Below are 16,701 nucleotides of genomic sequence, written 5' to 3'. Positions count from 1 at the left end.
TACCATGCTCAGTCGCTAAAGTAATCAGATTAAGAAGAATTAAAGGATATAATTATATATGTTAAGTGAATACCTGAGTCAACATCCTTTCGTCAACAAGATGCTAGCCACAGAGCTTTAATAAATTATTGTTGTTTTTCACAATGTGTTCACTGATATTTGAACTCAAACCGCAATTGATTTCTCTGGATGTGTGAAACCTTATTTAAGCTATATGTACCATGTTGCTTGAATTTTGGTGTATACAATGTGTATATATATCTTGTTTGAATTCAGTTGGCTGCAAAGGGTCAAAATATGGCTGCTGTCCAGATGATGTGACAGAGGCATTGGGACCAGACTTTGAAGGTTGTGAGGATGTTGATGTTGTGGAACAAGTAGGCTGCCAGACGTCTGAATTTGGCTGCTGTTTAGATGGAGTGACTAGTGCCAAAGGCCCTTTTATGAAGGGTTGCCCAAAGTTCACATGCAAGGTAAGTTTTTATTTTTTATTGACCAATATGAAATTCTTAATAAATTGCATTTTCAGAAAGAATGGTCTATTTATTGTAGGATATTGATACTGACTGTCTAGATTGAATTTTCTAGGATGTATGTTTACTTATCAGTATTATAACATGAGTTGCAGATTTGATGTAAAAAAAACTTGTTTGAACAGTCGTATAAGTCATAATTTTCCTTTTCTAGGAAACCAAATATGGCTGCTGCTTGGATGAAATCACACCCAAAGATAACGCCAAGGGTGATGGCTGCCCTCAGTCCACGCAGCAGGACTGTGGTAATATGGCGTATGGTTGTTGTCCAGATGGAGTGATCCCAGCGCAAGGTTTGAACCATTTTGGCTGCAGAAGGGAGAAGACTTATGAAAATGTGGAGTCAGGAAAGAAGCTGCGAGAGTTGGTTGTAACCAAACCAAGTTTGCTGAATGGATTTGATGCAGAAGATTTGTGTGAGTACACTGAATTTAAGTGTTGTCCTGATGGGATAACAGCTGCTCTGGGTAAGGAAATTACTGTACAAGAATTCTTGCACACATTGGGATGATTGATATGAACTGGATTAATATGTATTTGTATACCAGTCCTGTTGTCTATGTATTTTTGAATATGAAGCTTGGCTTAAAATCATTCTCACAAAGCAGTCTGTCAAGTTGGTTAATTATGAGGGAATAAAAGCTGTTCTCCAAATTAAAGGACAATAATTAAAATATTTTTGATATAGGTGATAGTATAGTTGAAGAATAACAGTGATAAAAAATTAATCAATTGATATTGTAGGTCCTAATGGCACTGGTTGTGAAGATGGATCAGGTGAAGTTGAAGAGTGTGAGAACACCATTTATGGTTGCTGTGATGATGGTGTCACAGCTGCTCAGGGACCACAGAAGGAGGGCTGCCTTACAGTGACCACAATAAGAACACCCACTGGGAAGGAAATAGAACAAACCACTAAGAAGGCAAGTGCTATCATTAAGATAATTTCATTGTCTTGCAATTTTTTTAGATCCTGAGAATTGAAATATTTTAGAAAAGCTACCAAATTCTTTCAGTTGCTGTTTCATTTTTTAAAGATAAATTGAAAAATATAAACTCAAGATCATTTATACTTTTCCACTGCAACTGATGTGGTGACTGTAGACCAACATATTATGGGAACAAATATTTACCACAAAAGGACCCATAGACTTAATTTCACAAACATCTATACAATCATGTAAATTTTAATGAATCTATTTGTACATATCAAAGTGTCAGGGTTATTTGAAGTAGACGTCTTATAATAAAGTTTGTATTGGCAGATTGCTGGACCCTATGTTCCTACTGCACTAAAACCAACCCCAGGTGTGGAGGTCCTAACAACAGTAGAAACCAGCATACCAGTAGCCACCACTCCACTGTCTGCCTCAACACCACTCCCACCAGATGTCACTGAGGTGTTTACACCAGATGGCAGCAGTGACATGGTGCCCGACAGTGGCAGTAATGAGGTATGGGAAGCAACATAGAGCAACATATATTTTTATGGTGCAGATTTGATTATGATTTTGAACATGATTATTTTGTAACGATTTTAATTAAATGTCAGACCATGGAAGTATTGCATTTCTTCGATGCACCTGTTATGTTTTACAATGGAAGTGGGACAATAACAAAGTTTAGAACAAATAATTTTTTACAAAAATTAAGATTTGCAAAGTTGTATAAAGTACAATTTGTCTCTCCAGGTTTTGTTGGGCAGCTGCCAAGGAACTCAGTTTGGTTGTTGTGAGGATGGTGTAACAGCTGCTCTGGATGAAGACAAACTTGGTTGTCCTGTGCTGGTTGGTGGCTGTGCAGGAACACAACATGGCTGCTGTGCTGATGGGGAAACAACTGCTCTTGGTCCAAATAAGGCTGGATGTCCAGAAACAGTAAGCTTTGTTAAGTATTTCACTTAATGGAAATGATGGTAGATACTGGCACCTTACAAATTATTTATACCAGGGTGACACCCAGAAATTGATTTCATTTTTAGTTGCTTTAAATGATTTTATTTTTTTAAGGATGAAAGTAGACAGAGTTTTTATATATTGAAATTTAGTCTTTGGATAAATAAACCTTATATAATTTTTTTTTTCAGAAACTTGTTGGTGGTTGTGGAGGTACCCAACATGGCTGCTGTGCTGATGGTGTGACGTCTGCACTGGGACCTGATAAGGCTGGGTGTCCTGAAGTGGTATGCTACATTTGTATCCAACATCATTCAGTATTCAGTATAGATATTTATGAAGAAATATTCAGTTTTTTCAACCATTATTTATCCCATTATTTTTAAAAAATCTATCATTAAACAATAACTTGCAAACATGTATTTCTAGGAAATTGTCGGTGGCTGTGCAGGTACTGAGCATGGCTGCTGTGCTGATGGCCTGACATTTGCCAGTGGACCAGATCAAGAAGGTTGCCCGGAGAAGGTACTTAAAACTATTACACATAGTGCATGGACTACTTTTCCTGAACATCTTCTTGAATATTTTAATGCTTTTCTTAATTTCTTAATTTATTAATTTATTCATATTCTTATACGAGGGATTGGATACAGAGTACAAGAGAGAACATTTGTTTTTTATAATGTGGTGTTTATTTCCTCTTCATTTTTTGTGTCCTGAAGGAACTTGTTGGCGGCTGTCAAGGAACTCAGTTTGGTTGTTGTGAGGATGGTATAACAGCTGCTCTAGATGAAGACAAACTTGGTTGTCCTGTGCTGGTTGGTGGCTGTGCAGGAACACAACATGGCTGCTGTGCTGATGGGGAAACAACTGCTCTTGGTCCAAATAAGGCTGGATGTCCAGAAACAGTAAGCTTTTGTTTTACCTTTGCTAGAGGGAGAAATAATTGGTAGAGTTATGAAACAATGAGTTTTTGCATCTCCAGACCTGGGTAGCAATTTGAAATAGCACATATGGCCCTTTATCTGTAAAGATTTAGGCATGATTGTTAGAAAAAATGTTTGAAAAGTTTGCCTTTCCCCGATATCTGAATAACACACTTGGATTAACCATTTACCAATGTAATGTATTTTCTGCGCAGAAACTTGTTGGTGGCTGTGCAGGAACCCAGCATGGCTGCTGTGCTGATGGTGTGACGTCTGCTAGAGGACCAGGCAAGGAAGGTTGTCCAGAGACACAGCCGGTCATTGACAGCTCCAATGAGGTGGCAGTGACACATGCAGCAGTGAACTGCTCCCACACTTTCTTTGGCTGCTGCCCAGACCAGAAAACACCATCACAGGGACCAGGTAAGTTTTGCTGTTGACTTATACCAAACTAATACTGGTCTTGTGGTTCACCTAGTAAACCTTTAGCTGCAAGCATAGTAAATGATACACCTTTTCTGATTCTGTTTCATTAATATCACAAAAAATTTCCCTAGCAATGTTTAATTTTGCATCACTGATACATGGTTTTCCTTTGAGATATCGCTGTCAGTTGGATCAGCAGAATTAATAAAACTTAAGTTACAGGTTCCCTGATTTTATCTTATTCAATTAATTCTGATGGGATTCTTAAATGATAATTGTAAAAAAAAAAATTAGGTTTTGCTGGGTGCTTGCCTGAGGAAGACACCAGTTTACCAGGGTGTGACGTGACATTCTATGGATGTTGTCCAGATGGCGCCACTGCAGCTCAGGGCACACAGTTTGCTGGATGTATAGATAGAGATACAGTCTGTAAGTTGTTACTTTTGGAATTATAGACATTGGGGTGTGTTAGTTAATATATTTCAAATAATACTTGTTTATTTTAGGTTGGTTTCTGGATTTTTTGTTGTTTTTTTTTTTGGTTTGTTTAAACAAAAAGATATTTTTCATGACCTGTTGTGAATTTTTGAAATGGGTAAGAAGCGTTTACCAAATTACAGTCAAAAGTGTGTAGGAATTTTCACAAAATGCAAGCAGTTGTCACAATATGTATTTATATTGCTTACTGTGCAATTATATTGTTTAACTTGTTTTTCTCCAGCTTGTGTGAGGAGTACATTTGGTTGTTGTCCAAACAGTGTGGTGGCAGCAACAGGACCAGATCTTGAGGGATGTGATGGTGTGCTGTATGTTAAGGGTAGGAAGACAACACTGTGACTGTCAATTCTTAAGATCTGTCATTATTTTTTATATTTTAGCAAGACCTTTGTTCAGAAAAAATTAATTTTTAGGGTTAATTTTGCTCTTAATTTTTTCATCTAATGCTGTAGAAATTATTATTTTGATCTTAACTTCAAATTACAATGCAGGTCTTTTCAGAAATTTTATATTAGTGTGTATTACAAAAAATATTTTATTTATCATATCAGATTTCTGTACCATGCCTGGCCAGATGGGCAAATGTCGCAGATTCAAGGTGAAGTGGTTCTTTGACACCACGTATGGTGGCTGTAACAGGTTCTGGTATGGCGGCTGTGATGGCAATGACAATCGCTTTGACTCCAGAGAACAGTGTCAGGAAGTGTGTGTTGAACCTCCAGGAGAAGGTAACTGAGAGGGGTGGTGATTATATCTGTTGTGTCTGCATGTCACTTTAAAATATAATTTTATGTTCTTGGAAGTTGATTCTCTGACATGTTATCTAGTTATGATCCAATATTTCTGATAAACAGCTATATTTCAGACCTATACTCAGATAATTTTTTCATATTCTATAGCTGTCAGTTAGAAATTTAGATTCTGCTTACTGCTGTTCTGCCAACTGCTCTGTTAGGTAGAACTGAAACTTTGACAATTGTTTAGAACCGTACACATTTTATTTAGATTAATCTGACTTATAATTTCTCATGTCAAAAAGTAATATTCTAGAAATTAACTCATTTATGGATTGATTTTAATATAATCTCTTTTCAGGTGTTTGTCTGCTTCCTGTGGTACGAGGTGGGTGTCAGCAAAACTTGTCACGCTGGTATTTTGACCAGAAGACTAGGTCTTGTAAAACATTCACATATGGTGGTTGTCTTGGTAATAAGAACAACTTTGAGACTCGTGATGCCTGTGAACAGTCGTGCAGGAAATATGTTGCTGTTGGTAAGTAAAATTATCATATAACACACATCATTAAGAGGAAATAATTTTTAATCACAGCTATGAAATGATGTACCCCTAATTTGCTTACTCAAGATAGTAACAACTTTTTATAATCTTTAAGATCTTTCTTTTGAAGTAAGATTTATTATTTTGACAGCTGTACAGACACATTTTAATTATGTTAGATTTGCCTGCCTAGAAAAATGCCTGATGCCATTTCTTAAAATGTTTTGCAGACACTTGTAAACTACCAGAAGTGACTGGTCCATGCAAGGGTACCTTCAGGAGGTGGTACTTTGATACCAGGACTGGCACCTGCTCCAAGTTTTTATATGGTGGCTGTTTTGGCAATGAAAACAGGTTCCTAACATCAGCTGACTGTGAAAGAAAATGTCTGAAGAAGATTAGGGAAGAGACAAAAGTCACACATAAGAAAGCTTCACAAGGTAAGAGTCTGCCTTACCATGAAGTGGCCAAAATCTAAATAAAAGTTAAATGTACATAACAAATTCAAAGACAACATATACCATTTCTACAACTGTTTTGAAGGCTACAGCAAAGACCAAAGTATGAGATGAAATATGAGCTTATACACTGATAACAATTGCATGATTGTGGAAGCACAACAGTGGTCAAGGTTTAGTCCAATATATTTTAATTGAAATTGGCATACCCAGTGCAACCATGTTATTATTTTTGAAGTTTGGATCTTCTTGAGAATAAATTTAAAGCCTTAACATTAATTCTTAAAATACGTAGGAGTCATGAAGAGACAGCAATCTTTAGCAAGTATCTATAATAAACACTCCTTTCACAGTAGGTGGTGCTTTAAAACAGTTATATATCAACCTATCCACCAGATGTGCTTCCTACAACTTATTTGAAAACCCTGTAAACATATATGTAATTAAGTATCAAACTTATATTTAATTTTGAAATAGAAGTCTGCAGCCTACCCAAAGACCCTGGGCCATGTAAAGATCTGTTTAGAAAATGGTACTTTGACCAGAGGGATGGACAGTGCAAGCTGTTTGACTTTGGTGGATGTTTTGGAAATGGTAACAGATTTGACACCCAAACTGAATGCTTACAGATATGCTCTGGAGCAAAATTACCTGGTAAGAGTTATATATTTTTGGAACAGTTTGAGCCTGTTCCACTTGTTGCAATATGAAAATACCAATATTGCTGTGTTATATTTTTTCTTCATGTGCTAAATCAAGTTGAATTTTTAAAAACTTCTAAAAATTAACAGTATACGGGCAGTTGCCTTAGCATGACAAAATTATACTTCTAAATAAATTTTGTGGATGAACATTATATATTTTCATGGTATTTTCCAGTTCTAACACTGGAAAAATGCAGCCAACCTAAAAAGGTTGGTCCATGTAAAGCTTTGGTGCCCCGTTGGTACTATAACCAAGAGATTAAGCTTTGTGAGCTGTTCCAATATGGTGGATGCAATGCCAATGAAAACAACTTCAAGTCAAAGGCTGAATGTGAAAGTGAATGTGTCAAAGTCACCCCAACTACCAGTGCAAAGGTTCAGGAAGATGGAGGTAAAATTTTTAGGTTAATCATGTAGTAGTTACTGCTTTAGTTCCTTATTTCTTGTCTCCCTGTATGTAAACTTAGAAATAGCTACAAAATTGGTATGAAATATCGTATTTCATGGTGGGATTTAATTATTTTAGAGTACCAAGAAGTGAATATGTATATTCTGTAGATCAGTAGAAAAACCCTTAATGAATAAACCTTGTAAATGGGCATGGCATTGCATTGTTGGTCATTCACTATGGTTTAAGGCATGCTCGTCTGTTATATTGTCTGCTGATATTCTTTGCTTGTTTTGTTGCAATATAGTATTTTATTCAGTATGTTCCTTTACTCTGCTGTATTATGCCTATAGCTAGATATGCACTCATAGTGGGGAAAAAGTAGATGTATTGAAAGAAATCTATCTACACTCTCCAGAAAGCAATTGACATGCACACACGCTCACATGCAGCATGTGTGCACACACACACACTCTTGGATAAAATTACTTTTTAGCATCTAAAGTGAAATCTTTTAACCTAATCAGTCATGAATTTGGCCAAAAAAGAATGTTTTACTTTTATCTTTATCAAATTAGAATGCTTTGAGCATTTGACTGATATTACCTGTGCTAGTGTTAGCTCATACACTAATTACTAGTTAGAACAGTTGTGAACAATGCCTCAGTGTATGTGCCTGCTTGCCAGTGTGGATCAAATGACAAGATGATTTTCCGACTTACCACTTACTTAACATTCCCCAGTCATCACCATAGACCGCTGTTTATTGCCCAAGGACCCAGGACCATGCTTGGCTAGCCTTAGTTACTGGGCATACAATGCCACCTGGGGGTATTGTACACAGTTTGAGTATGGTGGCTGTTTGGGTAACTCCAACCGTTTCCTTACCCAAGAAGAGTGCATGGCTGAGTGTTCAACCAGGATAGCAGATAGACAGCTTGTAGGGCCTTCTTCAGGTAGATTGTAGCCATCTCAGTTGGAAAACCCATAGTCTTCCAAATGTTAACTGCCAGAATTTCAAAAACCACAAGACATTTCAATTCCAGAGTAATATGAAGAATGTTTTTGAAAGTTTGAACCAGTACTATGTGTTTTCTAACAAATTTGTCCCTTGAATATTAGAAGCTTATTATTCTGCTTTTAGTTTGCTTTGCCTCTTGTGCTTTTCCTTTATGTGCAAGCATGGGTTTGCTAGTTTAATTAATCGCTCAGCTTTAAATATTAATCTCATTAACCAGAAATTGTCTGTGCTGAAATTGGTTTCTATTGATAAAATGTATAAATATTGTTCAAATGTAGTTAATTGACTTTATGTTTTTTGTTTTTGTTTTTTTTTTTTTTTTTTTTTTTTTTTGAGCAAGTCCCACTCAAACCACAAAAAATATTGATGAGTTTCAGTGAGAAAAGAAGGGATTATGCACACATTGGGTGCATTGAAGATAGACTTGTCATCCATTTATTTTCATCCCTCAAGTTATTACGTATGTGTTGCAGATGTGTGCCAGTTGCCCAAAGATCAGGGTCCATGCAGGGCCTTCTCACAGGTTTACTACTATGACAGCAAGGAGGGCAAGTGTAAGCCTTTCTTCTATGGTGGTTGTGGTGGCAACAGGTAATTTGAACCATTTTCTTTACTCATTACTTATGCCATTCAAATTAAACGCAATTATTCTCAATATGTATGTTGAACAGTATTAAGACTGCACTTGCCCTGTCCACACCATTTCATAGGTGATGGTGCTGACAGAAGATTTGTACATACATGATATTTTTATACCCATTCTAATTCTAAAAAAATGTACCCACAATTTGTCCAACACTATCACACCTAACACAATTGCATTGATCACACCCACGCCTATTAGAAGTACATCTAACAAACTCTTTCCAGATACAATAAAATAATAACACAACTAAACCTTAATCATCCTAGCATTCACAGTGTTGGATCATTATCATATCTGACCAGGGCAGCACTTACTTTTCAGTTTAAAGGAAAATTATAAGAAATTGACAGTCATACATTCAGTGCAAATAATTCCACATTGGTTCATCTCTGTTACCACGTTATACATCCACCCTTTGGCATTTTAACATAACAGGAACAGTTTCCACACCATAGAGGAGTGTGTTGAGAAATGTGGTGGACCAACGGAGAGACCCAATGGTGTGCCAGGGATTGTGGTAGAGGAGACTTTGATAACTCAACCAACACAACCAGAGACGGGTGTGCCCCTGCAGCCAGACCAACCTTCTGCAGATAGAGGACAGGGTAAGTGTGGGTTATGATGGGTCTGAAATGTGGTTTATAGTACAAAAACTTGTACTATGCATAATTCTGATTGCCTAGATGATATATTTTTTCTTGGATTAAGAAATTATTATGTCTTAATAGAAGGGTGAAAAGGGTCAGCACGTAAGTTATTTCACCAAATTCACCACTAAGAGGTTTTTTATTAACTCTTTTCCTTTTTATATTTTTCTTACATTCTAATTTTCTCAAAAATATTTTATTCTTTTTAGAAGCCTGTTTTGAACACAAATCCCATGGGCCATGCCGGGGCTATTTTCCAACCTGGTACTACGATGCAGAATCGCGAGCTTGCCGCAGGTTTGTATATGGCGGCTGTAGAGGAAATAACAATCGGTTCCAGTCATGGCAAGAGTGTGAGTTATTCTGTCAAGATGCCACACCACCACCCAGTACTGTGGCAACTACACAGCTTGTAAGGCCTGCTGTGGAAGTGACAACAGTGCCGCCACCTACAGTTGGTGCTCCAGACCCAGGTCCCAAGATAACAGAGCCGCAGACTGGTATGTATATTTACTTACACATTGAGAGATATGTGTCAGCGTGTAAAAATCTTAACTTAGAGAATGTTTGTAGCTGTATTGACAATTTACCTGTGCATAACAATGGTGAGAATCTTTTTTCTGTATAATAACATTCACTTTATAGTTTCTAACTTAAAGCATGTTTGTCATAACATAAGTGCACAGTGTTTTGCTGTGTGAATTAATAACAGGAATAAGTAAATTTATTAACATAACATCTTGTCTTGTTGCAATGTTCATCTTGGTATAATATCTGGAAGCCTAAGAATTTCACACACATGACAGTATGTCTGTAGAATTAAGGTGTCCCCCCTAGAGAGATTGTTGTTGCATGTTACCTCAGAAACAAACTAAAGGTTGCAGAATCTGTCCATACGTCTCTTGTAGAAGGATGTTACCAAGTTGCATGGTGTTAGTTGCTGCATGCATGCTTCTTGTCTTGCAGAAGAATTTGACATGTGCTTTGAGATCCCAGACCCTGGACCCTGCACAGACTTCACTTTCCAGTGGTATTATAACCTCAATTTAAGAGAATGTCGGGAATTCTCATATGGTGGTTGTCATGGAAATGCCAACCGGTTTGCGAGTAAAGAAGAGTGTAATGAACTGTGTGTTTTGAGGCACGCTGACAAGAGAGGTGGGTGTGGTCACATATAATATGGCTGTATCCAGTGTTACACATATATACACATTATATACATCTCAGTGTATGTGACAGTAGTGATCTGTAGTTTGCTTATTGCCATCCTGCTAACTGCATGTTGTATGACTATGTACTAAGCAAAATGAAAGCTTGTTTTTATAAAAGCAGTTTCATCTTGAACAAGCTTGTTTTATATATTTAACTACTTCATGAGTGGCAGTAATTTTCTGACGTGCCATACTGAATTTGCTATAGCTTGTGTTTGACTATAATCACTAAAACATAAATTTCAATTATTTAAACATTATGCAAAAAAGGGGAGGGGCACAATTACTGTTTTTTTCCTGTATTTGAGAAGTGATTTAGATGTAAAAGGTGTAGAACCAGGTGCTTGAGCTATCAGCATGCCTGCAATATTTCTTCAGTGTGCTTAATTTTGTTAAATGTGGTTCTTTAATGTTATCATGTTTAAAACCATGGGTCATATTCTTTAAGAGTTTATATTTTTTTAGAGGTATTGAAAAGAGTGTAGAGCATTTTGAGATGATTTTCATTTTAATGATAAAAGATATTTGATGCCAGTCAGCATTGCATTAAAATTTTTTCATGGGTTTGATGATAATTTTTACTATATAGACAAACTTTTTCAGACTGCCCCTATGGCCAAGAGTTTATGGAATGTGGTTCTGCATGTGTGCGCACATGCGATGCACCCAACCCACCATGTACGCTGAAGTGTGTAACACGTTGTCAGTGTCCATCAGACAGACCGATACTACATGAGGGAGAGTGTATTGCTGAGGAAAAATGTCCATCATCTCCAGGTAAAGGACCTTATAATACTTATCATATTCAGCAAAATGAGAAATTTATACAGGTCATCCTAGCTTTCAATTTTAATAATGTTGATTTTAATAACAATTTTTGATAGTACAAAATAAAGAATGATTTACATCTGTGATACGAGATCTCTAACTTGCTAATCGTGTTTTGCACATAAATTTGATATGATAATTTGTATTTTCACATTTCAGTTTGTCTTGGTGGTCAAGTATTTAATTCTTGTGGGTCTGCATGTGCTGCCACGTGTGAAGAACCCAATCCTTTCTGCACGAAACAGTGCGTGCCGCGCTGCGAGTGCCCACCTGACAGACCCATACTACATGAAGGGAAGTGTATCACACAGAAGTACTGCCCAGCTCCACTAGGTGACTTAGCTTTATGATCATTCAAGTGTGTGATTTGTGCCAAAGTCTATGTTTCAACAGATTGCCAGCTGTTTCAGTGTGTTATCTGTGCCACATTGTACGGCATAGTAGATGTAAAATCAGTTTGTTAGTTGTGTCAGTTTTTGGTTAAATGAGGCTTGAGCAACATGAGTTTAAAAGTAATTAAGGTTTGAACATTTGCGAATTTTTGTTTTCAACTTCTGATGTCTTTTGATTTGTGTTGGAAGACATACAGATTGTATCAAAAATGACTTGAAGGCAGTAGGTTGGGCAATTTTGCCATGCTGACTTAAAAACCATGACTTGGGTTTCAACCTAAGTGATAATTAATACACTGACTCTTCTGATCTTGTTCATACAGAATGCCCACCAGACCAGGTTTATATGGAGTGTGGCTCAGCTTGCAACCGTACCTGTGAAGACCCAGACCCAGTGTGCACATATCAGTGTGTAGGTCGCTGCCAGTGTCCTCCAGAGAAACCTATACTACACAGAGGAAGGTGCATTTCCCAAGACTATTGTCCAGTACAAAAAGGTGATAATGGATCAGTGTTCACCTGAATATAAACTGAGTTTGGACAGGGAGTGATTGATAAGACATCACCATTACATTACAAGCTTTAGAATCCTATTTGTAGAGCAATATCAAAGCCTTGAGATAATTGTCTCTTTGTATTTTTTAATTTAGTCCTGATGTAAATTGAATTGATTATGGTGAATATTGTGACATATCGAAATGGTAATTAAGGTCTTAGCACAATACAAGATTAAATTTTTAAAATATGTTGAGTGTACTGTAGTAGCATTTTAAACTTTTTTTTCTTATTTGCAGAATGTGAAGGTGGCCAAGAATTTGTGAGATGTGGCTCAGCATGCTTACGTACATGTGACAATCCTAAGCCTGTCTGCACACGGGAATGTGTAGCACAGTGTCAGTGTCCCTCCGACAGACCACTTTGGCATGAAGGAAGATGCATTAGCCTTAGATATTGTCCAATCAAACAAGGTAATAAGAGGAATTATTTGATGAGCCTGAGAGTTTTATTTTAAAGGTTAATTTATCTTGTCTAGCTTTAGGTGTCTTTGAGGTACAGATCATAAACTGCAAATCAATTATTTATCGATGTACAATTATAAAACTGCATCAACTTAATTGCTGTTACATTGTATGTCAGCAAACTGAAAATAATGTAAGAGTCTAATGTTTATGTGGAAGTTCCATTCAAGTGTCCTTCATTAAATGTTTTGGTCAGAAGTTAAGTATTTTTATGATGGTAATTTTTTCTCTTAGACTGTCCATCAGACATGATATTTGAAAGTTGTGGCACTGCCTGTAGTCCAACCTGCAGTGACCCCAATCCAGTCTGTACACGCCCATGTGTGGCTGGGTGTCAGTGTCCTCCAGAGAGACCCATACTTCACCAAGGAAGATGTATTACTCAAGAATACTGCCCAGTGGAACAAGGTGATTATATTGTGTTAGATGTGACAATGTGTTGGTTGTGATACTGGATGTGATCAGGTACCAGGGTGTGGCTGGCTGCCAGGTCCTCCAGAGAGACCCATATAACTTACCAGAGGATTATGTTCAGTGGAATTAGATGATAACTTGATGACTGTGTTAGATGTGATTTGTTGGCTGATGTAATTGTGACTATCAGACTTGTATGTACTATGTATATAATACTGCAGAAAACTATGACAGATACTTCGTGATGTTGGTAGATGTAATAGTGAGTATAAACAATACAGTTAGTGGAATAAGTAAACTGGTGTCAATGATGAAAAGAAAGATTATAAAAAGCAAAGAAGCAAACCTTCTCAGTTTGATATCCAGTGTGATCTGTTTTCCATGTTCAGAATGTCCAGAAGGTCAGGTATTCACGGAGTGTGGTTCCCCGTCAGCATGTTTCCGTACGTGTGGTGAGCCCAACCCGGTGTGTTCTCAGGAGTGTGTGGCCAGGTGTCAGTGTCCACCAGAGAAACCTCTGCAGGAGAACGGGAAGTGCATCAGCCTTGATGAGTGCCCTAAGCTACCTCAGAAAGGTGAGGAAGATGGCTAAATTACAAATATATGCATGAGTGCTGGGTACCCTTTATTTCTGTAATCGAAATACTTAGATTTATTGTTTAACATGCTGATATTTATATAATGTCACATAAAGCAATGAGGTTTATTGCTAAAAATGTTAAGTAATATTTGTACCAAAATCAAATTTATGAGAGCTTTTCCTTCTTTTGAACCTAATTTTGTTTTGTTTTCAGTGTGTCAAGGTGAAATGGTATTTACAGTCTGTGGTTCAGCATGTGTCCGTACGTGTGAAGACTCTGACCCAGTGTGCACACTTCAGTGTGTTCCCCATTGCCAGTGTCCACCAGAGAAACCCGTACTACATGAGGGGAGGTGCATTGAAAAAGAAAGATGTCCAGCCAAAATAGGTAATTTTGATCACTATAGTTGTGTATGTGATTAATATATTTGTATTTAGAAAAGTCAATATTGTAAAGATGGAAGTTTCCCTTTTTCATCAGTATTTCAACCACCTAAACTTCAGAAAAAAAATCCATGACTCATTTTGTTCAAAAAGAAAAAAAACAACAGAAAACACCTTACCATATTCATTGCAACTAATATTTTGGTTGGTAATCAAGATTTGACCTATGCATCTTTATCTCATACCCTAGTGAACACATTGTCTGGCACTGATGACATCTGCAGCCTGCCGTCTGCAGTCGGTGAATGTCGCATCCCCACATTAAGATATTACTTCAACACCAAGACGCAGCAGTGTGAACCCTTCACTTACGGCAGCTGTGGAGGCAATGAGAACAATTTTGTGAACATCATAGATTGTGTGGAGAGGTGTGGTAAAGGTCAAGGTAAAGGTCAAGGTGGACACCATGAGGACATAGAGACCACCACATCCACTAGCTACCCTGTTTTCACTACACCACTGGAAGTGACACCACTTCTTGTAGTTGTGGATGCTGGTGTAGGGACTACTCCAACACCAGAGGTCACCACTGAAGCTAGAAGTGAGTTTTATACTGAATAAGAAAATTGAGTAATTTTGCAGTTTTTATCCAAACTTATGCAGTGTACATTTTTTGTTTAAAGACATGAATTAAGAGACCACACATTAGAATGACAAGCATGTATTGAATTATTCCAGGAGCCTGTCCTATGTTCACCTGTGACAAGAACTGTTCCTATGGCTTTGAGAAGAATAGAGATGGCTGTCATGAGTGCCAATGCTATGATCCCTGTCAGGTATAAAACAATAAAATAATTTAAGTTTTAAATCCTTATGTTTTGTTGCTTTGGAAACCCATTATGTAATTGTTTCAAGTTATTTCTGTGACTTTTGAATATAAATACTTCAGTTTATAATAAGTGCATATGGATTTGTTTTTAAAGCACATTCATCTAAAAAAAGTTTGTGTTTTTGTTTATTTATTTATTTATTAATTTATCATAATATTTAATGTACTTGTATTTCAGAATGCAGTATGTCCTGAGAACTTTGAATGTAAAGTGGAACAGATGGAATGTGAGGTAGAACCATGCCAGCCTCTGGTGGCTATATGCAGGCAGAGTAAGTGATACTAAAATTACTCTGAGAATACATGTACTATTTAGAATACTCTAAGAAACAATCGTATTACCCTCAAAATCTATTAAGATTACTGATTGCTGTAATAGTGAAAATGACCAATAACTCCACTATTTGAACATATAGCTTTGCCAATATTACACTGCTCAAAGATTAGATTATATATAAACCCAAAAGAAGGGTAGGTGACATGCTCATATCAAACAAGGTTTTATGGAGCACATTTGTACAGAGCAACTTCAGTAAAACTTTTAAGTAGATTTCAATGCAAGTAAGTTACATCTGTCTCTCTCGAACTTCTGAATTTTATGATTGAATACCAGACCAAAACTACCAGTTATCACATTTGAATGCCAACATACAAGAGGGTATTAAACTCAATATTGACATAGTTGGACTATCAGAGAACTGGAACATCCAACACAGCTTGTGCTCAGTCACACAAAATCACTTCTAATGCAGTGAATATTTTAGAAGCAGTTGCCTGCTGTCATGAGTGTACTGAACAGATGGAGTTTGATTTTTTTTTTAAGAGAGGGCAGTAAATGGCTTCAATCGTATTTATCTTTTCCTCTCAGACAAACTTGATATAAAGGTGACATTTTCTTAAACATAATTTTGCAAACACACAGCATTGCTTTTAAAACCCCAACTGTCTTATTTCTAATTAAAATATACTACACTGCCTACTTCAGGAATCAAGCCAGGAGCCTGCCCTGCGTTTGGGGCAGATCACCCCAGTGAGTGCCAGCAGATGTGTAACGTGGACCTGGACTGTGATGGAGACCACAAGTGCTGCTTTAACGGATGTGGCACACAGTGTGTGGCTCCTTATGAAGAGGGTGAGCTGATGACAGTCAAATTAATACTTTTGTTAAAAAAGTAATGTTTCTGTTATAGTTAACTGTTGGACATAATGTTTCAGAGGAGTTTTTCAACAATATGAATGGTAGGTCTGTGTTATCAAGAGAAGTTTTTTTCCTGATCTTCTTCACTTTGTCTAATGTATAGGTATATGTATCCATAGCTATTATTACAGTGACTTAGCTGTGACACCAACTGGTAGGACTGATATTAACATACAGCAACCAGATATCATAAAATTTGTTCTTTTTATGTACAGACACAGATGTGTCTGCACATATTGCCATCACCTGCGTCTGTCGTCGCCGATGCCGGCGCCGTGCATTTTCCTTGTTTACACGATAAGTGGAGGGCAGTTTTACTTTTTGGCTTTATATTTACAGAGCTGATGAATATTCATAAAACGCAGG

General features: G+C 37.1%; 1 protein-coding gene across 4 annotated transcripts in view; it reads left to right on the top strand.

Annotated features, from left to right (window-relative positions):
* The window catches only part of LOC106165154 (papilin), a 52,896-nt gene that overhangs the window by 30,611 nt on the left and 5,584 nt on the right, over positions 1–16,701 (top strand). For 2 of the 4 annotated variants that reach the window (XM_013543258.2, XM_013543264.2), the window contains exons 17-48: positions 277–473; positions 688–949; positions 1,278–1,456; positions 1,799–1,987; positions 2,225–2,410; positions 2,620–2,715; positions 2,858–2,953; positions 3,151–3,336; positions 3,570–3,777; positions 4,075–4,209; positions 4,502–4,597; positions 4,830–5,006; positions 5,374–5,550; positions 5,787–5,996; positions 6,492–6,668; positions 6,894–7,109; positions 7,850–8,062; positions 8,601–8,718; positions 9,209–9,378; positions 9,630–9,920; positions 10,387–10,578; positions 11,235–11,408; positions 11,619–11,792; positions 12,175–12,348; positions 12,646–12,819; positions 13,105–13,278; positions 13,674–13,859; positions 14,079–14,252; positions 14,499–14,849; positions 14,987–15,084; positions 15,316–15,409; positions 16,123–16,269. In XM_013543258.2, the coding sequence (XP_013398712.2) occupies positions 277–473; positions 688–949; positions 1,278–1,456; positions 1,799–1,987; positions 2,225–2,410; positions 2,620–2,715; positions 2,858–2,953; positions 3,151–3,336; positions 3,570–3,777; positions 4,075–4,209; positions 4,502–4,597; positions 4,830–5,006; positions 5,374–5,550; positions 5,787–5,996; positions 6,492–6,668; positions 6,894–7,109; positions 7,850–8,062; positions 8,601–8,718; positions 9,209–9,378; positions 9,630–9,920; positions 10,387–10,578; positions 11,235–11,408; positions 11,619–11,792; positions 12,175–12,348; positions 12,646–12,819; positions 13,105–13,278; positions 13,674–13,859; positions 14,079–14,252; positions 14,499–14,849; positions 14,987–15,084; positions 15,316–15,409; positions 16,123–16,269 (5,691 nt within the window). The remainder of the gene's footprint in view (positions 1–276; positions 474–687; positions 950–1,277; positions 1,457–1,798; positions 1,988–2,224; positions 2,411–2,619; positions 2,716–2,857; positions 2,954–3,150; positions 3,337–3,569; positions 3,778–4,074; positions 4,210–4,501; positions 4,598–4,829; positions 5,007–5,373; positions 5,551–5,786; positions 5,997–6,491; positions 6,669–6,893; positions 7,110–7,849; positions 8,063–8,600; positions 8,719–9,208; positions 9,379–9,629; positions 9,921–10,386; positions 10,579–11,234; positions 11,409–11,618; positions 11,793–12,174; positions 12,349–12,645; positions 12,820–13,104; positions 13,279–13,673; positions 13,860–14,078; positions 14,253–14,498; positions 14,850–14,986; positions 15,085–15,315; positions 15,410–16,122; positions 16,270–16,701) is intronic. The other 2 variants (XM_013543288.2, XM_013543280.2) reach the window with 2 other exon arrangements.

This window comes from Lingula anatina, chromosome 2, assembly GCF_051362555.1.
Source record: "Lingula anatina isolate TDL-2025a chromosome 2, LinAna3.0, whole genome shotgun sequence".
NCBI lineage: Eukaryota > Metazoa > Brachiopoda > Lingulata > Lingulida > Lingulidae > Lingula > Lingula anatina.
Note: the sequence above shows the minus strand (reverse complement) of the source record. Positions and strands in the feature narration are given on the sequence as shown.